This window comes from Rhinoderma darwinii, chromosome 8 (genome assembly GCF_050947455.1).
Source record: "Rhinoderma darwinii isolate aRhiDar2 chromosome 8, aRhiDar2.hap1, whole genome shotgun sequence".
Taxonomy (NCBI): Eukaryota; Metazoa; Chordata; class Amphibia; order Anura; family Rhinodermatidae; genus Rhinoderma; species Rhinoderma darwinii.
Window position 1 is genome coordinate 85,250,886 of NC_134694.1, and position 24,801 is coordinate 85,275,686.

The window sequence follows — 24,801 nt, forward strand, 5'->3', positions numbered from 1 at the left end:
ACCTAGGTAGTGTAATGTATTCTAGCAGCGATCAGAGCTGCAGGTAAAAAAAGAAAGTGCAAAAAGTAAAGAAAAAATAAAAGACAAAGTTAATAAAAATGTTTTACAAAAGTGTAAAACTAAAAGATTTTCTTTTCCTATAATAAGTCTCCTATTATAGGGGAAAAAATGAAACCGTTAAAAAACAGTACACATATTTGGTATCACCGCGTTCGTAACGACCCAATCTATAAAACTATAATGTTATTTTTACCGCACGGTGAACGCCGCAAAAAAATTAATTAAAAACAATGCCAGAATCACTATTTTTTGGTCACCACCCCCCCCCCCAAAATATAGAATAAAAAGTGATCAAAAAGGCGCATGTACCCGAAATAAGTATCGATAAAAACCCGTCCCATAAAAAACAAGCCCTTACACCGCTTTTTTGACTTACGGCTCTCAGAATATCGTGACACAGAAAATAAATTATTTTATAAAGAAGTGATTTTATTGTGCAAACGCTGCAAAACATAAAAAAAACTATATACATATTGTATCGCCGTAATCGTACCGACCCGCAGAATAAAGTAAAATTGACATTTATAGCGCATTATGAACGCCGTAAGAAATAAAGCTCTAAATAAAATGTACTAAAAAGTGATCACAAAGATGCATGTACCAAAAAAAGGTACCAATAAAAACTCCAGCTCGTCCTGCCAAAAATAAGCCCTCACACCGCTCAATTCATGGAAAAATAAAAAAGTTATGGCATTTGGAAGGCGGGGAGTGATAAACTAAAATGGAAAAGCAAAAAAGGATCAGTCCTGCAAAGGTTAATTAATTTCTTTTAAAAAAATAAATTATTACCTCATGAGGGGTATTGTCATACTCGGGAGAGATTGCGTTGCAGATTTAGGGTGACCTTTTTCTCCTTTGTCCCTTGTAAAAATGAAAAAATTCAACATTTTAGTGGACAAAAATGTTTATATTTATATTTATTTTCACGGCCTTATTCTACTATAGAATTACTATAGCTTTTTATACCCCTAGAAAAATTCCTTGAGGGGTGTAGTTTCCCAAATGGGGTCACTTTTTGGGTGTTTCCACTATTTTGTTCCCTCCAGGGCGTTGCAATCGCGACATGGCACTAAAAAACAATCCAGCAAATAATGGGCTCCAAAATCCAAATGGCGCTCCCTCCCTTCTGAGCGCTGCTGTGGGTCCAAACAGCAGTTTATTACCACATATGGGGTATTTCCGTAATCGAGAGAAGATGCTTTACAAATGTTGGGGTGCATTTTCGTCTTTATTCCTTGTAAATATTTAAAATTTCTATGCTATTTCAGAAAAAAAGTAGATTTTCATTTTCACAGACTAACTCCAATAAATATAGCAAAATACCTGTGGTGTCAAAGTGCTAACGATACCCCTAGATAAATTCCTTGAGGGGTCTAGTTTCCAAAATGGGGTCACTTTTGGGGAGTTTCCACAGTTTTGGCACCACAAGACCTCTTCAAACCCGACATGGTGCCTAAAATATAATCTAAACATAAGCAGGCCCCAAAATCCACTAGGTGCTCCTTTGTTTCTGAGGTCGGTGTTTCGGTCCATTAGGGCACTAGGGCCACATATGGGATATTCATAAAAGTTGCAGGATCTGGGTAATAAACATTGAATTGTATTTCTCTGGTAAAAGCTTCTGTGTTACACAATTTTTTTTTATTACAAATGAATTTCGGCAAAAAAAAAGAGATTTGTTAATTTCCCCTCTACTTTGCTTTACTTCCTGTGAAACGCCTAAAGGATTAAAATACTTTCTGAATGCTGTTTTGAATACTTTGAGGGGTGCAGTTTTTAAAATGGGGTGATTTATTAGGGGATTCTAATATATAAGGCCCTCAAAACCACTTCAGAACTGAACTGGCCCCTGTAAAAATAGCCTTTTGAAATTTTCTTGAAAATGTGAGAAATTGCTGCTAAAGTTCAAAGCCTTGTAACGTCCTAGAAAAATAAAAGGATGTTCAAAAAATGATGCAAATATAAAGTAGACATATGGGAAATGTTAACTAGTGACTATTTTGTGTGGTATTACTATCTGTTTTACAAGCAGATACATTTAAATTTAGAAAAATGCAAATTTTTACAAATTTTCTCTACATTTTGGTGTTTTTCACAAATAAATATTGAAGTTATCGACCAAATTTTTCCACTATCATAAACAATATGTCATGAGAAAACAATCTCAGAATCGTTTGGATAAGTAAAAGAATTCCCAAGTTATTACCACATAAAGTGACACATGTCAGATTTGAAAAAATCGGCTGTGCCACAAGGCCAAAACAGGCTGCGTCCTAAAGGGGTTAAGGCCCAGTTCAGTGGAATGTCAACAAACCGTATTTTTAACTATTTGCTCATCTCCAGTGTAACAGAAGAGGACAACTGCCGGACCTGTATGCGGGTGATCATTTTTATTTTAGGGGAGTAACCTGCTATGTAGCTTTGTCTTTTATTGTGTTTGCAGTTGGTATAAGTAGTATGCGTAGTGTCCTATAAGATATTGTTAGAAACCACAATTCAGAAAGTTCTGCAATAATTGTATTCAGTGACACTAGCAGTTGTTGGCATCCACTGCAGATATACACTGTTCATTCTAGGTAACCTATATCTTCATCAATGCTGAGCTGAAATGTCACATTTGCATAGCGGTCTTGAATGTGTCATCTTAAACTATGCTCCACTGATAGAAATTGATCGGAAAGATTTCAAATTACGTTGTTTTTTTTTTTTAATGATCTTGTAATACTCCAAACTCTGATTTAATCCATTGAGGGTCAGTTTAGTAAAATAATAAGGTAATGATTATTTAATTGTATGTACTACAGGCATCTTATAATGTAGAGGAAGCGCAGTGGGAATTACACTAAACGTGGCAGATGGCACTGGCAGAACTTGACATTATTCTCTTCTCGGTGACTCTTCAACCTACTTTATGAATGAAAGCTAAAAAGCTGTGAAAAGGACAATTCAGCCCTGTTGTTTTATTCTCAGCGTGCACACAAAGAGCTTCCAACACATGGGATTTATCAGATTTTTATCACTAGGAATTCTAAAAGCGGCTGGCAGTCTTTTTTTTGTGGGCAGCAATATCTTTATATGTGACTAATGCTGGAGTGAAAATGTAGAGTTATCTCCTCGTTATATATTCTAGAATTGTACCTGTTTTATTATGTCATAAATTGTACGTTTCTTTTGTGTCATAAATTGTACATTTTTGTTATAAATTGTACATTTGTCTTTCTCTCCTTTATTCTACAATATTACAGATATGTTTCTTTAATAATCTTGGTTAAAATGAAACAAAGTAAATACAAATATCTTTCTTTTTTTTTTTCTCCGAGAAACAGCACCACTTTGGGCCACGTTTGGTATTGCAGCTTTTTCCATTCACTTGAGTAGAGCCACATTAAATTTGGAGTGCAGTACCAGATCGTAGACATCAGTAGCACTGTTTCTGTATAAAGAGCAGACCCTGTTTTTCTAATGCCGTAGAACCCATTTAGGAGTATGATATAAAGTTATTTAACTTTCTAATATACTTTGAGAGTTTGTTACAATGTGTCAACGCTTTTAGCATGGAGTCCAGAACAGAAGAGAAATTTGTACTACTGCTGTGGTTTGTTCATAGAGGATTGCATAAACTGATACATTGCAGCAAACACTGATTTTCAGTCTCTTAATGTAATCAAAATGTTTTTGATTTCATTAAAATTGTGAGGAATTGAAACCCAAATGTTAGACTGAGTAACCCTATTAAGGATACCAGGGTGCAGAGCTTTTCTTTTATTTGGGATGATATTTACCATCCTTTGTGCCCTCTACACCACCCACCTTCACAGCTATACCACTGCTTTCCTAAAACTGTAACAACTAGAGTGCAGTACTTCTAGGGAGACATTGGCTGATCCAATGTTTCACTATAAAAAAAAAGTGATGCATACTAGTACATTTACAGGAGGAATAACAGAGGAACAGTACAATGCAGAGTACTAGGAAAAGATGCCCAAGAATTGTTATTTTATGGGCAATACAAGTATTTACTTAAACAGACCTGTCAGGATAGCAGGCAGATACTGTTTAAATTGGGTTCTTGAATGAGGCTGACCTGCAGTTCTCTGAACCATGCCTGATTGGGAACTGCGCTGTGCAGAGAAAATGCTGGACATGTATGGACACACGATGTCTGGGGCTTCCCTAGAGCCGTAGTCCCGGACAGAGCGCTAGTATATGCTCTGCTCCGGGACTCTGTGGAATTCCCTGACATCGCTGTCCATATATGGACAGTGTGTCAGGGTCTTCCCCAGAGCGGAGTCCCGGGCAGAGCGCTAGTATCGGCTCTGCTCAATTCCCTGACATCGGTGTCCATGTATGGACACACGATGTCTGGGGCTTCCCCAGAGCTGTAGTCCCGGGCAGAGCGCTAGTATAGGCTCTGCTCCATCACTCTGTGGAATTCCCTGACATCGCTGTCCATATATGGACAGTGTTGTCAGGGTCCTGCCCAGAGCGGAGTCCCGGGCAGAGCGCTTGTATAGGCTCTGCTCCAGGACTCTGTGGAATTTTCTGACATCGCAGTCCACATATGGACAGCGATGTCTGGGGCTTCCCCAGAGCTGGAGTCCCAGGCAGAGCCTACTAGCACTCTGCCCGGGACTCCAGCTCTGGGGTTGCCCCTGACATCCATGTCCATATATGGAGAGTGATGTCAGGAGCAGAGCTGGAATCCCAGGCAGAGTGCTAGAAGCGGCTCTGCTTCGGGACTCCAGCTCTGGGCAAGCCCCTGACATCACTGTCCATATATGGACACTGATGTTAATGGCTTCCCCAGAGTTCGGTGCAGAGCCTATACTAGTGCTCTGCTCCGGGACTCAGGCTCTGGGGTTGCCCCTGATATCACATTCCGGTCCAGGAGGATCCAACAGTAGAGGAATTCCCAGCCAAAGCGTCGGCAACGCTCTGGTTGGGGATTCCATTCCTAGAGGGAGCCCCAATGGAGCTATCTACTTGGGGTGTGTGTAGCATTATCTGCAGAGGCAGCATCTGCATAGGGCACTGTGGCAGCATCTGCGGAGGGCACTGTGGCAGCATCTCCGGAGGTCAAAGGGCAGGATCTGCGGAGGGCACTGTGGCAGCATCTGCGGAGGGCACTGTGGCAGCATCTGCGGAGGGCACTGTGGCAGCATCTGCGGAGGGCACTGTGGCAGCATCTGCGAAGGGCACTGTGGCAGCATCTGCGGAGGGCACTGTCTGTGGCAGCATCTACGGAGGGCACTGTTTGTGGCAGCATCTGCGGAGGGCACTGTGGCAGCATCTGCGGAGGGCACTGTGGCAGCATCTGCAGAGGGCACTGTGGCAGCATCTGCGGAGGGCACTGTCTGTGGCAGCATCTGCGGAGGGCACTGTCTGTGGCAGCATCTACGGAGGGCGCTGTCTGTGGCAACATCTACGGAGGGCACTTTGGCAGCATCTACAGAGGGCACTGTCTGTGGCAGCATCTACGGAGGGCACTTTGGCAGCATCTACGGAGGGCATTGTGGCAGCATCTGCGGAGGGCACTGTGGCAGAATCTGCGGAGGGCACTGTGGCAGCATCTGCGGAGGGCACTGTGGCAGCATCTGCGGAGGGCACTGTGGCAGCATCTGCGGAGGGCACTGTGGCAGCATCTGCGGAGGGCACTGTGGCAGCATCTGCGGAGGGCACTGTGGCAGCATCTACGGAAGGCACTGTCTGTGGCAGAATCTACGGAAGGCACTGTCTGTGGCAGCATCTACAGTGGGCACTGTGGCAGCATCTACAGAGGGCACTGTGGCAGCATCTACAGAGGGCACTGTGGCAGCATCTACAGAGGGCACCGTGGCAGCATCCACAGAGGGCACTGTGGCACTATCTAAAAAGGGGCTGCCCAATCTTGACGTGTGTCTGCCAAACACTGCCAACTGAGCCGCCGGACTGCATTTAGCGACACTTAAACAGGAAAAATGCATTGTTGAAATTAGCACATGGAGAAATCTCTCAAATTTTAAACCTAGCAGTATTATTATAGTAATGTAGTATAGTAGTTCAAATAACTAATTGATTAACAATAATTTTGTATTGTATCAAATTTGAAAGTAATGGGGCCCGTCAACTTCCCATTTTTTCTATATGTGGCCCACTTACGAGTTTGAGACCCCTGCCTTAGACCATACCACCAACAACTCTTAGGCCAGGTTCATGTGAGTGTATCACAGGAGCATTTAATATGCCCATATTACAGTTGCAAATCCTAGCTGGACTGCGGGTCTAATGACCCAAACTGAACTATGATGCTGATGGTTTGAGTTATAAGACCTGTGATAGAGCCAGGAATTGCGGCTGTTATACGGGCCCAAAAATGCTTCTGTATTATGCTCGTGAAAAATGATGTTGCGGTTGAGGTGGGGCCCCTAGCAATGAAAAATGTATCACCTATCCTATGGGTAGTTGATAAATGTTAATTGTGGGGAAAACCCCTTTAGGGCTTGTCCACATGTAATGGAATTGTTGCGTACTTTCTGTCCGGAATTACACATCGTAATACAGTAGGTGGAAATGACCTCACAGGCAGAAGAAATATCACCGTCACACAGCCCTTGAAAAAACGCACCAAAGAAACGCAGCAAAGTATCTGCACTATTTTCCCTTGTAAGGGTATGTTCACACAGGGCAATTAAGCTTCGTAAAAGCACACAGCGTATCCGCCCTATGCGTCGCATGAATTCCGGAATTAAAACCACCAAATTGTGGTACAGTTTTTCGTCTAGAATGTTCATGCGGAAAAGTGCATTTAAAAAATTCATACTTACGTAGTAGACCTGGCGATACGTCCCTTTGCCGTCCTGCAGGTCGGCCTCCTGGGATGATGTTTCATGCCATGTGACCACTGCATCCTGTGATTGGCCGCAATGGTCACACGGGATGAAACGTCATCCCAGGAGGCCATCCTGGATGAAGAAACACAGAACTCTGGGTAAGTATAAGATTTTTCTTTTCTGAGTTGCGTTTGTTTGGGGCAGAATCGCTGCTTTTCCGCCGCAAAAAAAATCCAACTTCTGCTATTTGTTGAGGGTTTTACCTCCCATTGAATTAAATGGGGAAAACTCGCAACAAATATGCAGTGTTTATGCAAATACAATTGAAATGCTGCGGATTAAAAAATGCACCGCAGGTAAATCTCTGAGCATTTTTTCCACTCTGCATTTACGTAGCATGTGGATGAGATTTGTTCAAATCTCATCCACTCTGCTGCTACTGTATTATGCTGCGGATCTTCCGCAACATATTCCTGTTGCAGAAAATCCACAGTATTTACGCTACGTGTAAACTTAACCTAAACATGAAAATACGCACCTAATTCTGAATTAAAAATGCATGAAATGGTGAGGATTTTCCGCAGCGGATTGTCAGCTAGTTGATGCGTAAATTTTCCACAGCAAATCTGTTACGTGCAGACAACCCCAGCTTTATGTCATGACTGTCCTCTAAAATGAGGGTGCAGTCAGTCGCGGCAGATTTTGTTGCAGAAATTTCTGCGACTGAAAATCCGTTGCATTCATCTGAATAGAACTTGAAAAAATCCATGTTCTTGCAGTATAAACACTATACAGATGAATAGAACTGATTTTTAGTCATAAAAATGTCTGCCTCGTGACTGCATCTAGAGTCTGTTTTGTGGCTTTTTATCTGCAGCAATTTTTTGGGCTTTTACAGCATATTCAGTTTTCACAGTAGTAAAGTTAGGTGACGCAATAACACATTACGTATACTTCAGGCTTGCAAACTAGTTGTATATGCAGCATGTTACTATAAGTGACTGCACCAATAAAAGTAAGATGCATACGTTTCAGTGATATCGTAAAATAATTGGAGTAAGGAGAAAATATGTAACGCTCTCATGTGAACCCAATATGAATCTTGGCTTTGTAAGGGCTCGTTCACGTAAGCGTCACTCTTCCGTTAATGGGTTTTCGCTAGACCTTTCCGAAGGAGGAACCAATCAACGGAAAGGCAAACGGAAACCTTAACTTTTATTTGCATTACCATTGATTTCATTGGTAATGCTTCCATTGCAAATGGTTTGTTTGTTTCCATTCCATAATTTTAGTCGACTATGCTATTGTTTCCATAAAAAAAAAATGAAAACATTATGGAACGGAAACAAACGGAAACTATTTGTAACGGAAGCATTACCATTGAAATCTATGGTAATGCAAATGGAAGCTATGGGTTCCGCTTGCCTATCCGTTGATGGGTTCCTCCGATGGAAATGTCTAGCGGAACCCACCAAGGAACCCGTAACGCTGATGTGAACATACCCTTTATTTCACCAAAAAAAATCCCAAAACCTAATTTACAGACAAAAATCACAATCTGCTGAAGGTTAAGGAGGGTGTCCCAGTAATGTCAAAGCCGTGTATCTTGACTCCCTTATACTGTTGCAACATAATCAGTTCTTCATAATAAAAGCGTGATGTAGCTGTAGTGTGAATATCCTTTGTGGTGGGATTGCAGCTGGGCGATCATGTCATGGATAGATTGTTTTGCACCTGTTTACAGACAAGGGTGGCACAATGGCTTAGCGGTTCGCACTGCTACAGCAGTAAGGCCCCTGGGTTTCACTACCACCTGGGAACGTATGGAATTTTCTTCCGGTTTGTGTGGAGATCCTCCAGGTGCTCTGTTTTCCTTTCATACTCTAAAAATATGCTTAGGATGATTAACTTCTGAAATTAGCTTTAGTGCATGTTTGATTGAGACAGAAAAAATAGGATTTGATCATAATCAGTGAAAAGACTGTGAGTGCATTCATCGTATGATGGTGGTATGGGATATGGTATCTCTATATACCTAATGAGTAGAGATGAGTGAATCGATTCTACCTTAATCAAATTGGTTATGAATTTCCTAAAAGTTTTCAATTTGACGGAATCCAAAATTTATAATATTTGTCCCACACAAATTGCTCAAAATGGCAGCAGCCATTATACAGATCTGAAGAAGACAAGAAAACAGGGCGGCAGCAGGAAGGGTTTTCCCATAATGCCTTGCAGGCAGCCCTTCCTCTAGCATAGCCAATCATGAGGGGTATAGGTGTGACTCATGGGGACATTCATATGAGTTGTAGCCACAATAAACCCTCCTAACAGGAAATGCTGCTGCAGATAGATAGGGAATTTGTGCCAGTGAATGTATTTCAAAGTGAGAAGATGAGAATAGATAGTTAGTTAGATTTACAACAATTTGATAGAGAAAGATTCTAGAAAGCAATAGGAGTCAGTCTGTGTCAGCGTGTTCATTAATAGGCAGGCACAGGGAGCCATTGCTGTAAGTAAGTGCTGCTGCAGCTATACAATTCTTACATTAATTTGTGAATCACCAATCTTCATCACATTATTCACAAATCATCTTCAATAATATTAGTTCAGAATGTCAGACACGACTTTTCAGGGCAATTAGGGCACTGTCGATTTGCAACAAACTTATTCAAACCGAATCAAACCTAAAGGCCAGTTTGATAGAATTAGACCTGAAACAAATTCAGTGAAATGTTGGCCCTTAGTCAGAGCAATGATAATAACATGTTACAATGTTAAAAAACAAACCTCATCCAATCAATGTTTCGATAAGAATCACATGACATTACCCGCATTATCTAGGTGTAGGTTGTGTGGATATTGTTAAATAGGGTCCTATGAGCTAAAGAAACAATGTGAGAAATCTAAAAATTATACAAATAAATCGTTCTTATAGCTTGAAGGGGTTTTCCAGTCCCTAAAAATTGATGGCCTATCCTACAGACTGGCCATCAATATCTGATCGCTCGCTGTCCAACTGCCGGGACTCCCGCCGATCAGCTGATTTGGAGGGGCTGCAGCGCTTGTACAAGCGCTGCTTCCCCTTCATTCTGGCCACTGCTCGTTCTGTGAATCGCCGACACAGCAGTATCGGCGATTCACAGTATTACAGCTTTCTCCCATTCACTTCAAGGGACTGGAAAATCCCTTTAGTCCTAAAATATAACATTTAATATATTGGCTATGGGCAGTGACACGGAGTTGAGAACCAGTTTTTTGGAGAGGATTTAGTGGGTTTGTTAGAATACAATAATTAATAATATTATAAAATGTAAAGTATACAGATATAGCAGGCTAAGTTTATCATTACTCACCATGATGTTATCACCAATTTTACACAGGACTTCAGGTAATCAGCGAGTTATCAGAGTGCACAAAATAAACAAATGCCAAATTTTAGTCTGTTTTATCAGTGGCTATAATATCTGATCTGCATTACTTTTCAGCAGAAAATCAAGACAGCCATATGGAAAATATGCTGTACAAACCTGTCTTCTACTGTACATATATTTCATTAGAGGCTGGAGGGACATTGGCGAGCCCATCAAATTACTGTGGCAAATCAACCAAAACATATATTAAATCAGGTGATATTCCAGCTCAATTTGCAATAGTAATAAACCAGAGCTCCAAACTGGAAAGATAACATTTAACTGAAATGAAATAAATATTCTCTTAGCAGCACTGACATACATAATAAAAAATTGTAGTTGTTTATGTAATGCATTAAGGTTTACATAAAATGCCCTTAACAGAAATATATTTTGTAACTAAAAAGGGAATTGGGTAACTTACAATAAAATTAAATAAGAATGTGTCATAGTTGCTTTCGATAAACGTAGTTACAAATTTTTAGAAATAATGCTTTTATATTTTAGTTTTACAAAAATTAGTATTTTTTGTAACGTAATTTATCTCTTTAAAGCTACTGTACATTGTGCATGATAAAATCTCTTTAGAAGTAGGGCTCGTGCACACTGCTAATATTACAGCTCTGTAAAACTTCCGAGTTGTACGAAGTTGTAATACGGCATCTATAGGGGTATATGGGCACTACTGTAACAATACTACCAGTTTCTTATGGAGCCATACAGAGGCTTTTTCAAATTGGGTTTAATCAGATGCTCTTTTACGGAGGTATTTTTTCATAGATTGTCATATGGTGCTTTACAGAGGCACAAATGGCTAATAAAGAAAATGTTTCTGACCTCTGCAGTTATCTTTGCCATTTTCATTTAAAAAATCTGTGTACTGAAGTGGCTGGTGGTAAAGAGAAGGAGAAGAGATCAACTTCCTCCATCTGTTACATCATCCATAAGTTACTGAGACATTTGTTCCAGTGCGATTACGCTCTTTTCTCTCCATGTTTTTTTTATTTATTTTTTATACTGATGCCTACACACACCCATACACATATATATTCACAATCACAACAGAAGGTGGGGCTTCAGGATGATTGACAGTTTTGCATAGAAATTGGAAAAAGCCAGGGCAGATAGGGAGAATATCTCAAGCTGCAATGTAGTCCTGATGGTGAGCTGCTTTACATTGTTTACAATCCCATGTTAAGTTACAATAGTTATCTGGTCCTTTTACATTTTGGGGGGGGGGGGGTGCAGAATTGCTTTAAAGAGGCTCTGTCGCCAGTTTATAACTTCCGTCTCTCCTACCTAATCTAATAGGAGCTTTGATGTAGATAACCACTGTTTTGTTTTTTAGAAAAATTAAAAAAACGTTTATGATTGACCAAGTTGTGAACATTTTTTGATTTTTGCTAATTTTTTTCTACATTTCCCAACTGGGCTTCTTTTTACTAATCACAAAGTGGGTGTTGTATAGAAAAGTGTATGATGCTGACCAAACAGCGTCATAAACTTCTCTTAATTCCAGCACAGCTTGATTCACAGCACAGTGTGATTTCGCAAGATCACGCTGTGACGTCACTTCCTCCCGAAGGTCCTTCCCCGTAGTGATGGGAGACTAAACAGACATCGCCTCCAGCCGTGCCAGGACGTTTATCCGAATCTGCAGCGGCTGGAGGAGATGTCTTTTCATTCTTTTGCTCTTTCGCTCTCCGGAGAAGGACCTGCGGGAAGAAGTGACGTCACAGCGGGATCTCGCAAGATTACACTGTGCTGTGAATCAAGCTGGGCTGGAATGAAGAGAAGTGTATGATGCTGATTGGTCAGCATCATACACTTTTCTATACAACACCCCCTTAGTGAATAGAAAAAAACGCCCAGTTGGGCATTTAGAAAAAATGTGCACAAATCAAAAAATGTTCATTACTTGGTCAATAATAAACCTTAAAAAAAAATCCAAACAGTAGTTTGGGGAAGTTATTAACTGGTGACAGAGCCTCTTTAAGGAAGAGCATGATGAGTGTACATTTCCGTGGTAAAAAAAAATAAATTAATTAGGAGAAATGGGACATGAACATAGTAGACGTTTAAGGCTTATCTATACATACTGTACACTTAGAGACTTATGTGTACAACTCTGCTCTATATACATAGACATATATGAATAATAACAGCATGTTTTATCTACTGCATTTTATAATTATCTATAGTCTTGGGCTTTAAAGGAACACAAGAGCAAAACTTATACACTGTTATGCTTAGAGTGTACATGACACTTGAATTCTCTCTTTGGTGCTCTTTGGATTCCTGTGTATTAGTTTTGTCCGAAATATTCCTTCAATAGATCAACTCATGTTCTAATTTCCTCTGGAATGCATACGATTATCAGTGTTAAAGTAATTTTAATATGTCCACCGCTTAACCCATTTATACTATGCTGTGTGCAATCTGCCTAAACTCACCCCTTTAGTATTCGAGAAGTTTCTCTGAAATGTATATTGAAGAGTATATTATGTAAATTGTGCATAATATTGTCACATCCTGATGTTCTCCATAGAGTCATTTACCATGTCCAACGAATGAATGTGCAATGAATTGATTTACTATGATTTTCGATTTACCTGACAAACATTATATGCACATCTCTAGATTTATTTTCACTGCCTTTTATGACTCCTTGCAGAATTATTTTCCTTTCCCCATCCAAGCCATATGAGTAAATTCTTAAAGAAAATGATTAGTGCACAAAGGTATAAATAGTATAGGATATTTTAAGACCTCGCAGGTTTATTTCTATGACATTTCATATCATGCAATTTTGAGAGAATTGGTTTGGGAATGTAAGCAGCCATTTTCCCCTCTGGTTGAAATCCAGATGTCTTCTGCAGTGCATGGTTAACTTCAGATGACAATATGCACCATCTCTGGAGAGAGATCTAGTCAGCTGACAGCACGGAAATTCTGCACTTATTTTATACTGCTATAAACTAGTGGCCCATCTCTGAATCTGGGTCACAGTGTGATCTAGCACCTGTGATGGTTGACCTCTGTGTCACTGCAGTCTGCTTACAGAAGACCTGTCTTTTTCATAATACAAATTCGAATAGGGTAAGTGTCTACTAGACTTTTCTACTAAAAGGTATTCTTAACATATTCCAGATAAATATAGCCAAATGTAACGGCCGCCACTGCCCACCCCCATGTACTTACCATTTCCCGACATCTTCTGTCTCCTGGCTGGCGCTGCTCCTTTACTCGACATGCTCTCACACCGCCACTGTTTACTAGTTATACCTCATGTTATACTTTGTTGGATTTCCTGTGTTTGACCTCAGCTTGTACTGCCCTTTTATTTTGCTGGTAATCTATGATAAACATCTGCTGCCTGCACTGACCTTTTGCTCTACCAACCCTGAGGTCCCCATCTACCACCTGTCCTGACTTTTTCTGTACGTGACATTACATACGATCTGCTTTTTCTCTACCACAGCCGTCAGCCTTCACCAAGGGCCACTACTCTGGGGTACTGACCTGGGGTTCCCCCTAGCAGCAAGGTCCAGATCCCTATATAGGGGTTAAAGGGTGAATACCTGAGGTTGTCTAAGACTCCGCTCCTGGTTTAGCCCCACATTAAATCCCTTGGTGACACAGTGGGTTAGCACCATCCTCTGCAAGTCCAATGACAGTGTCACTATCCACGGACCCTATGACCCCAAAAGAGCACACTTTTGGCAAGTGATCATACCAAAGACTATTATCCAGGCTACCATGAGCAACAAACCCCTTCTCCTTCTAACTCTGAGAGCTTCTAGTTTGTCGTTGGGATCTCCAATTTAACTGCCTTGGGACTGCATGCGCATTACAGGCCTATTGCAGTGAATGGGAACTTTCAACCAAACACTTAGGTTTAGGAAACGAATTGGTAATTATCACAGATCTCGGAACCCCACCAATGACATCTGACTTTTTTTATGATACGCCAGAAGATGTTTGATGGGGAACTTCACCTTAGGGGATCACGCAATGCGATGCAATGTAAGTTTGGTTTGAATCCGACTGTGTTTTGTGAATGCTGGTGCATGCTATGAAAACTATATTCTGCGTTGACAAAATAATGGCAGCCAGATTTCACCCTGAGAAATAAGCAATGACCCTATTAAACTTCTGACCAGAATACATGACCACAACATACCTTCCGATTACTATAGTTCCAGTTTAACAAACTGTATCCCGGTTTTAATAGGGAAGAGTGATTTACTGTACTCTGTTTCACTTACTAGACAGATGAGCAGCCAGGCATATATTTTTATTACAGCCTGAAAGACTGCAATTACCGAGTGAGAATTTGTAGTCCTTCAGAGTATAAAGAGCAGTCATCAGTTCACATATCAATGAAATGTAGAAAGTGGTGCACCATGGTCACATTTTTTTTTATTCATTATATCCCAATTGTTTTTCTTACATTTTATTCTAATATTCCCTATTATTGTGTTATGCCACCAACCGTATGGTGACGATGATTTACATTTTACAGATCGGTATAGCAGTGTTATGTGCAATATATTAAAGAATAAGCCTATTAAAAATATATATAGATATATTACATCTTTGTTAGAAGAACTGCTGATCTCTTATCTAAGAGCTTGGGTTTCTTGCTTTGGGACTTGGATGTGGAATAATGAATGGATAGAAGTGCAAAATTATTACTGGAAGGATTAAAGACCTACTCGCCAACCATAGCATACCCAACTAAAGCATAAACTCTTAGCATCTCACAGTTACCCAAGGGCACCAAAATTTAAACTCCACACTGTTTCTAATAATTCAAGTTTTGCCATACACAACTTAAAGAAATACTCTGTACATCCAATTTCTCAATATATCATGAGAATTAGACTCCCATATTAACGAAATAATTTTTTCCCAAAAACCCTTTACCTGCCAGACCAATATGGAAATCTCAATGCCCAATAAACCCCAAAATCAAGGACCGTGACATAATAGAGGCTGGTTGGGATCTTCTCAATCCTGGCACCACATTAGAGGAGGCCTATCCCCAATATGTCCCCTCCTACAACCCCCTACTAGCTCCCTCCCCTATAAAGCACCACCCCTCAATTGTTTAACCCTCCCAGTTGTCCTCTCCCAGTACACAAGATTACACCACCCCACTACCTTTTTTAACCTGTTACCTCCTCCTAGCCTCAACCCCATCATACTTCTTCTACGCCCCACTTTATGGCTCTCATTGTTTTTACTATTAACAACCAGTTGAAATTTTGAGTGACCAGGAACTAGGTTGTCAACAAGAATGACGCTCTTTTTCTGCTATATCATTGTCTATTGTTTGCTAAAGACGAACCCAGTAAACTATTCTGTAGGTGTAACTTTTCAAGGACAATCTTTATATAATGCGTGTATAAACCTATGAAGAATCTATATGCCATACTGTATATCTAGGACACCTTTAAACAAAATGCTTCACTGGCTAATACCATTACTGTCCATTGGGGATTATTTAGATAAAGTGCCATAGTATAAGACTATAGAGGGGCAGAATGGATGCCATCCTTTTTAATAAAATTATGCCAGAAAAGTTTAATTGCATTAATAAATCTCACCAGTGTCCTGCATACTGTTCAGACTAATTGTAGTATGTATAAAAGGCTCATGGTATAAATTCAGTTCCGTACAATGCACTTTTTTTTCAATTATGGGGTTTCCAAAATTTAGTGATAGGACATGTCAAAAGAGAACGTAAGATAAAATAATGGGCGCGGATGTTTGAACTGTGCAAAAGAAAAAGCAGAAGGATTACTGTGTTGGTATGTCTAAATGTGTCATCCTTTTTGTTTTGGTAATAAATATTTGGCAGAAAATATTGTTTAATTTCAGAAGAATAGATTATGAAGAAACTATAACATCTTGAAAAGGTTTTACCTATTCTATCTGAAGAATGGAAGAATATATTGGTGTTAATGTCCGTGCACATAGTTACATAGTTACATAGTTAGTACGGCTGAAAAAAGACACATGTCCATCAAGTCCAACCAAGGGAAGGGAAAAGGGAAGGAAAAATTTCTACACATAGGAGCTAATATTTTTTTGTTCTAGGAAATTATCTAACCCTTTTTTAAAGCCATCTACTGTCCCTGCTGTGACCAGCTCCTGCGGTAGGCTATTCCATAAATTCACCGTTCTTACTGTAAAGAAGCCTTGTCGCCTCTGCAGCTTGAACCTTTTTTTCTCCAGACGGAGGGAGTGCCCCCTTGTTTTTTGAGGGGGTTTTACAAGGAACAGGATATCACCATATTTTTTGTATGTGCCATTAATATATTTATATAAGTTAATCATGTCCCCCCTTAGTCGTCTTTTTTCAAGGCTAAATAGGTTTAATTCTTTCAATCTTTCCTCATAACTTAAATTCTCCATGCCCCTTATTAGCTTCGTTGCTCTTCTTTGTATTTTTTCCAACTCCAGGGCATCCTTTCTATGAACTGGAGCCCAGAACTGAACTGCATATTCTAGATGGGGCCTCACTAATGCTTTGTAAAGTGGCAATATTACATCTCTGTCCCGCGAGTCCATGCCTCTTTTAATACACGACAATATCTTGCTGGCCTTTGAAGCAGCTGATTGACACTGCATGCTGTTATTGAGTTTATGATTTACAAGAACACCCAGATCCTTCTCAACAAGTGAATCCGCCAGTGTAGCGCCCCCTAGGACATATGATGCTTGCAGGTTGTTGGTACCCAGATGCATAACTTTACATTTATCTACATTAAACTTCATTTGCCAAGTGGACGCCCAAACACTTAGTTTGTTTAAATCTGCCTGCAATTCACAAACATCTTCCATAGTCTGAACTATATTACATAGCTTGGTGTCATCTGCAAAAATAGAAATAGTGCTATTAATCCCATCCTCTATATCATTAATAAATAAGTTGAATAATAGTGGTCCCAGCACTGAACCCTGGGGTACACCACTTATAACCGGTGACCATTCAGAGAAGGAATCATTGACCACAACTCTCTGGATACGGTCCTTGAGCCAATTCTCAATCCAATTACAAACTATATTTTCTAAACCTATAGTCCGTAATTTACCCATTAGGCGTCTATGGGGGACAGTGTCAAATGCCTTTGCAAAGTCCAAAAACACTAAATCCACAGCGGCCCCTCTGTCTAGACTTCTGCTTACCTCTTCATAAAAACAGATTAGGTTAGTTTGACAACTTCTGTCCTTAGTAAAACCATGCTGGCTGTCACTTATAATGCTATTTATTGTCACATAATCCTGTATAGAGTCCCTCAATAGCCCCTCAAACATTTTCCCCACGATGGATGTTAAGCTTACTGGTCTATAATTACCCGGGGAAGACCTAGAGCCCTTTTTGAAAATAGGCACCACATTTGCCCTGCGCCAGTCCCTTGGCACTATACCAGTCACTAGAGATTCTCTGAATATTATGAAAAGGGGGACAGAAATAACTGAACTAAGCTCTTTAAGAATTCTAGGGTGTAACCCATCTGGTCCCGGAGCCTTGTGCACATTTATTTTATTTAATTTAGCTTGGACCATCTCTACATTCATCCAATTCAGTATATCAGCCGATATATTAACAGCACTGGCACCGGCTACATCAGCTGCTCTTTCTTCAGTTGTATATACAGAGCTAAAGAACCCATTTAGTAACTCTGCCTTCTCTTGATCCCCTGTGATCAACTCCCCATTACCATTATCTAGGGGTCCTACATGTTCAGACCTTGGCTTTTTTGCATTTATATGCTTGAAGAATTTTTTAGGATTTGTTTTACTATCCTTGGCCACCTGCCTTTCATTTTGTATTTTTGCTAATTTTATTACATTTTTACAGATTTTATTAAGCTCTTTATATTTTACAAAGGCTACAGCTGTACCCTCAGATTTGTATTTTTTAAATGCCCTTTTTTTGTCATGTATTGCCCCTTTCACAGAAGGTGTAAGCCATGTGGGGTTTAATTTGAGTCGTTTATACTTATTACCTGTAGGAATAAATTTTGCACTATAATAACTCAAAGTAGATTTGAAAATCTCCCATTTATCATTTGTTCCATTATTTGACATTAGTTCTTCCCAGTCCATATCCTGAATTGCAGCCCTCATCCTGGGGAAATTGGCTTTCTTAAAATTAAATGTTTTTGCCCTCCCAGCCTGCGTTTGTTTTTTACAGTATAGGTAAAATGTAACTATATTGTGATCACTGTTACCGAGGTTTTCACGAACATTGACATTCCCAACAAGATCTGCATTATTAGAAATGACCAGATCCAACAGAGCTTCACCTCTAGTCGGGTCTTCCACAAACTGGCCCATAAAATTTTCCTGCAACAGGTTGAGGAAATGTCTCCCCTTTGCAGTTGAAGCCGAACCATGACACCAATTAATATCCCGGAAATTAAAATCTCCCATTATCACTACAGTACCCGCCTGTGCAGCCCGCTCCATCTGTTTATATAGCTGAACTTCCATCTCCTCAGTTATATTGGGGGGTCTATAGATTACACCAAAAGTAATTTTTTCAGTGTTTACCTCCCTTTCTAGTTCCACCCACAAGGTTTCAACCTCCTCACAGTTTTCACCCACTATTGTCTCTTTCACACTCGCCTTCATATCACTTCTCACATACAGACATACACCACCACCTTTCCTATTTGTCCTGTCTTTACGAAAAAGTGTAAAACCCTGTAGATTTACAGCCCAGTCATGTGAAGAGTCCAGCCATGTTTCAGCAACACCAACTATATCTATATTTTCTTCCAGTATCAAGGCCTCTAGCTCCCCCATTTTACTTGCTAGACTTCTGGCATTTGTGAACATACACTTTAACTTGCCTGTCAGTTTTTCACTTTTATTATCAGAAATGTGATTTGACATTAATCGGTCCTTTTTATTTACACTGATGTTTTGTAACGAAAGGATCTCCTTATCCTGTTGTCCAGTCCTCTCCCCACATTCTGTTTCTCCCCCCACCAATATAGTCTGACCCCTCTCTAACCTGGCTACCCCTTTTTTTTCTACATTGACCTCCCTCCTCAGCCCTAGTTTAAATACTCCGCCACCCCAGCTAGAATTCTCTCCCCCAGCACAGCGGACCCCCTTCCATTTAGGTGCAAATCATCTGCAGAATACAGTTTGTACCCCAATGAAAAGTCAGCCCAGTGCTCTAGGAACCCAAATCCTTCTCCTCTACACCAAGACTTCAGCCATGCATTTAACTCCCTAAGCTCCCGCTGTCTTTCCTGTGATGCGCATGGCACAGGCAGTATTCCTGAGAATACAACCTTGGAGGTCCTTCCCTTCAGCTTGTAGCCTAGTTCTTTAAAATTATTCTTAAGGCTCCTCCACCTACCATTTATTCTGTCGTTGGTACCGACATGGACCACGACAGCTGGATCATCACCAGCCCCTCCCAGCAATTTGTCCACCCGTTCCACCACATGCCGAACCCTGGCACCAGGGAGACAGCAAACCATTCGGTTGAGGTGGTCTTGGCGACAAATAATTCTATCCGTCTTCCTGATTATAGAATCCCCTACGACTATCAATTGTCTTGGCTTACCTGCATTACCATCCCGCCGACTACTAGCTGGGCTGTTCTCCCGGCTGTTAGGGAGATCAGTATCCACTAGGGCTGCCATTTCTGAGACTGACACCCTCGCATCATCACCCAACTTGGCAATTTTGCCTGGAATGTCAGAAACCGGATCGGCCTTCCTTGTCTTTGACCCCTTTCTACTGCCCCTAACTACATTAACCCAGCTACTTACCTGATCCTGCTCACCCATGTCTTCACCCTCCAGTTGTAACCCACTAACTGCATGCTCTGTGAGCAGCAAGCTCCATTCAAAATTGTCTATCCTCCTCAGTGTTGCATTCTGCTCCTCCAGATCTCTAATACGAGCTTCCAGGTGAACAATATGCTCACATCTGCCACAGAGATATTCACCCTGGAACTCCGGCTCCAGTCGTGCATACATATGGCAAACTGTGCACTGAAGAAAACCTCCAATCTTGCTGTCCATTATCCCAGTTACAAAAAAACAGCGAACAGGTGTTAACCAAAAAGATAAAGAAGTAGAAGAGCACTTACTTGGGCTTTAACTCTTTTGAACTCTGGTTTTTGGAACTCCACTTAATATACAAACCACTTGCAATTCAAGCCACAGAGCAGGCTCTACAGAGTAGTGAGGCCTGATTTATACCACCTGGTAGCAGCTAAGCCCTCCCCCTTACTCAGCTACTCAGGAAACTGCAAAGGAAAAAAAAGGTTACAAATTATGTCACTTTTGCAAACTTTGTAGCAAGCAAGCAATCAATACATATATCACATACAATGGCCCCCCACTTTGTCACACACAACACAGTAAATCAATCCGGTTTTTGGAACTCCACTTAATATACAAACCACTTGCAATTCAAGCCACAGAGCAGAGCACATGACAAAGCTGTTTGAACAAAGTAAAAAATATACAAGAAAAATTGGTCCGCTCACTAGAAGTAAAGACACCACATTCCATGATTATCTGGTGCACGGGCAAGAGAGCTACGTCGGAAATAGGTAGAAATACAAGGAAAATAATTTTAGAGGTCCAGCACACGATATGATGTGAAAAAAAGACAAAAAATTTATTTAAGTCAAAATTAAAACAAGACAGTAAGTGAGAGAACGCCTACGCGTTTCAAACTTTTCAGTTCTTAATCATAGCATGATTAAGAACTGAAAAGTTCAAAACGCATAGGCATTCTCTCCGGGATTTTTTAATTTCTTGTTTGAATTTTGACTTAAATAAACACTTTTGTATTTTTTCACATCATATCGTGTGCTGGACCTCTAAATTTTTTTCCCTGTTTAAACAAACCCTGCATGTAGGCACACGGAGTCCCTACTGTTCTAAGTGTTTTACGTATTCCCTCTGAGGAATGGAAAAATCCATTGTTGTTCAGGTCCATGCACATGTCCCTATGGTTCAGTATTATCGACCCATAGATACTCTGTGCGTTGCTGTAGTGAGGTGTCATATTCTACCCTAGGATCATTGTTTCTAAGGGAGAAACCCTCAGCAATATGGCATTCTTCTCAATATCTGACAAAAAAATGCCCTAGAATTTCTTATGGAGGTACAGTGTGGGTCCATGGGAGTCTATGAGCGCTTTATTAAGCTATGACCCCTAAGTGCACCTTTTCATACACTAATTGCTCTCAAATTTTGTTTAGCTCAACTCCTAATCCTAAATACAAAACCAATGTTGTATGCCACATAAAGAGGGTCAAGGGAGAATTTTTGTACTTAAACATAATAAGAGATTCCCAAAAAAAGAACAATTTACCCACCAACAGGATAGGGAGCCCCCAACAGAACATCTCCCTTCTCAGGGTTATGTGGAGTACATATTTCACTTATGTCTTCCACATTGTTTTGCTTGCCTGGAAACTAAGTGTACAATAGTTCTGTAAGCCAGTTATAGAGGTAATTCAAAGAACATGTTTGAAAACCCAGATGTTGACAAGGCAACTAAATAAATAAAATGTGTCTTACTGTATTATTTGAAACCATATATATTACAAATGTCTTGTGTGTGCTACACCTGAAGCTGCAGCTGTTATACGGCAACTTATGTGATACTGGTGGCAACAGTGGCAAAACTGAATTATGAATTCTTTATTACGATTTTTAAGATTTCAGAAACAATTGGAACAAATTTTCATAGCACTAAAAAAAAAAAATTCGTTAACAGTTAATAGTTTTGTTTTTTTTTTTTATCAATTAACAGAATTCAAAGTTAATTAACTGAACAGAAGTCTAAATCAAATCACTATTTGGTGGGACCAGCCTTTTAAACAGCAACATCAATTCTTCTAGGTACCCTTGCAAAAAGTCATGGATTTTGTAGGATTATAGTCAGGTGTATGAGTAACCAGTTATATCAAACAGGCGATAGTGATCATAATTTTCATATGTTGGTTGAAACACAGTCATTAACTGTAACAGAAATAGCTGTGTATGAGGCTTCAAACTGGTTGAGGAACATCCAAACTCTGCTACAAAAGTGACGGTTCTGGAAGACCGTTTCATGTCACAGGACAACCATGGCAAGACTGAGCACAGCAACAAGACACAAGGTAGTTATACTGCAGATCAGCAAGGTCCCTCCCAGGCAAAGATTTCAAAGCAGAATGGGGTTTTAAGATGTGCTGTTCAAGCTCTTTTGAAGAAGCGCAAGGCAACGGGTGACGTTGAGGACCGTAGATGCAGTGCTCAGACAAGGAAACTTAGTGCAGCAGATCAAAAACACATCATGCTTACTTCTCTTTGAAATGGGAAGATTTACAGCAGTGCCATCAGCTTAGAACTGACAGAAACCAGTGGAACCCAGGTACACCCATCTACTGTTCGGAGAAGTCTGACCAGAAGTGGTCTTCATGGAAGAATTGCAGCCAAAAAGCCATGCATTCAACATGGAGACAAGGCCAAGCGACAACTATGCATGAAAACATAGGAACTGAGGTGCTGGTGCTATGGGCTGATGAGTCAAAATTTGAAATATAACTGTATCAGAAGGCTAGAAATACAATAATGAGTTTCTGCAGGCAACAGTGTAGCACAGTGGAGGTTTTTCGCAAGTTTGGGGCTGCATTTCAGTGAATGAAGTTGGGTATTTGGTCAGGGTTAATAGTGTCCTCAATGCTGAGAAATACAGGCAGATACTTATCCAACATGCAATACCATCAGGGAGGCGTCTGATTGACTCCAAATTTATTCCGCAGCACGACAACGACCCCAAACACACAGCCAATGTCAATAGGAACTATCTTCAGCTTAAAGAAGAACAAGGAGCCCTGGAAGTAATAATATGGCCCCCACAGAGCCCTGATCTCAACATCATCGAGGTCTGTCTGGGATTAGATGAAGAGGCAGAAGGATTTGAGGAAGCCTATATCCATAGAAGATCTGTGGTTAGAGCTCCAAGATGTTTGAACAACCTCCCTGCCGAGTTCCTTAAAAAACTGTGTGCAGGTGTACCTAGCAGAATTGATGCTGTTTTGAAGTCTAAGGATGGTCACACCAAATATTGATTTGATTTATGTTTCTCTTCTGTTTTTTTACTTTTTATTTTGCTAACTAATAAAAAAATATATATATTAACACTTCTAATTTTGAAAGCACTCTTACTTTTCAGCATTTTTCCACAACTGTCTAAAACTTTTGCACAGTACTGTGTCAGAACATTATTACGTTTTTCCTATAGTGCCTTTGACTGCTGGCAGGAAGCATTGACACCATTATAACAATGTAGTAAAAATAATGGCTCATCGTAATTGAAGGTAACCAAACACAAACCCAAAACCATTCCGGCAGTCGACTGCGCTATTGATTCCGTCGGAAAAACGGAAACCTGCCGGAATGGTGACGAACAAGAAACCCTTAGCAATGTTTCCGTCACCATTGATATCAATGGTGACCGAAACGGAAGCTGTGGTTTCAGTTTGACTTTCCGTTGCGGGGTTCACCCGACGGAAACCTCCGACGGAACCCCGGAATGGAAAGCCAACGCTGATGTGAACAGGCCCTTAGTCTAAGCCACTCCTGCATAGGCTGTAACATAGTGAATTGTGACTTTACAGTTGTTGTTTTAAAGTGACCGTTCCTAAAACTGCAAAAAAAAAAATTCCTATAATACATTTACAACACATTATCTCACAAGTAATGTCTTGGGGGACATTACATACTCACTTGCATTCCCAAGCTATATACGGGCTGTGCACTGCATGCTGATGCATATAGAGGTCCCTTAACTGGTTTCTGACACAGGACGAGAATACTCGTCCTGAGCGGCGGGTGCTTGCCCCATTAGGACGAGCATTCTCATCCTGTGTGACACAAAGTGTGCCGACGCGATCAGGAGTGGGGCAACAGCTGTGTAATACACAGCTGCAGCCCCGCTCTAACAGTGGAGATAAGAAAAACCCCTTCTCTCCGCCGTTAACCCCTTGAATGCCGCAATAAAAGCTGACCGCAGCATTCAAAGAGAAAATGAACAGGGGGACCCACCTTTGATCGTGTCACAGGGAATCCCTGTGACACAAACAAGGGACAATACCATATATGGGCAGACAGCCCAGGGTTTATTGAAGGACTCCAGGGCTATCTGGTAAATTCTAGACTGTTCATGTCTTTGACAGTGGGCAAACTTACAAAATCAGCAAGGGATCAAATACTTATTTCCTTCACTGTATTTCCTGGTGTTGGGGCATACTGAGGTATGTCCTAACAACTGCTTGTGTACAATCGGTACAGAGGCTAATGTACTGGCATATAGATATATGCCAGTACATTAAAGGTAAAAATCAAACTGAAAAATCCCTCTATGGGATTAAAAAAAAAAAAAAAAAGCTTTTTTTCCAATTGAAAACCTTTACAAAATATAAGTTCCAAAACATGAAATAATATACACATATCACCACGACCATAACAAACCTA

At 40.5% G+C, this 24,801-nt stretch overlaps 1 protein-coding gene across 2 annotated transcripts in view; it reads left to right on the forward strand.

Moving 5' to 3' along the window:
- IL1RAPL2 (interleukin 1 receptor accessory protein like 2) overlaps positions 1–24,801 on the forward strand; it is a 708,817-nt gene that overhangs the window by 307,817 nt on the left and 376,199 nt on the right. Inside the window, exon 1 of one of the 2 annotated variants that reach the window (XM_075834360.1) lies at positions 13,902–14,308. The exons of the other annotated variant lie outside the window; for it this stretch is intronic. Coding sequence (XP_075690475.1) covers positions 14,245–14,308 — 64 coding nt within the window. The 5' untranslated portion in view covers positions 13,902–14,244. Of the gene's footprint in view, positions 1–13,901; positions 14,309–24,801 lie in introns of those variants that run through there. 2 annotated transcript variants of the gene reach the window in all.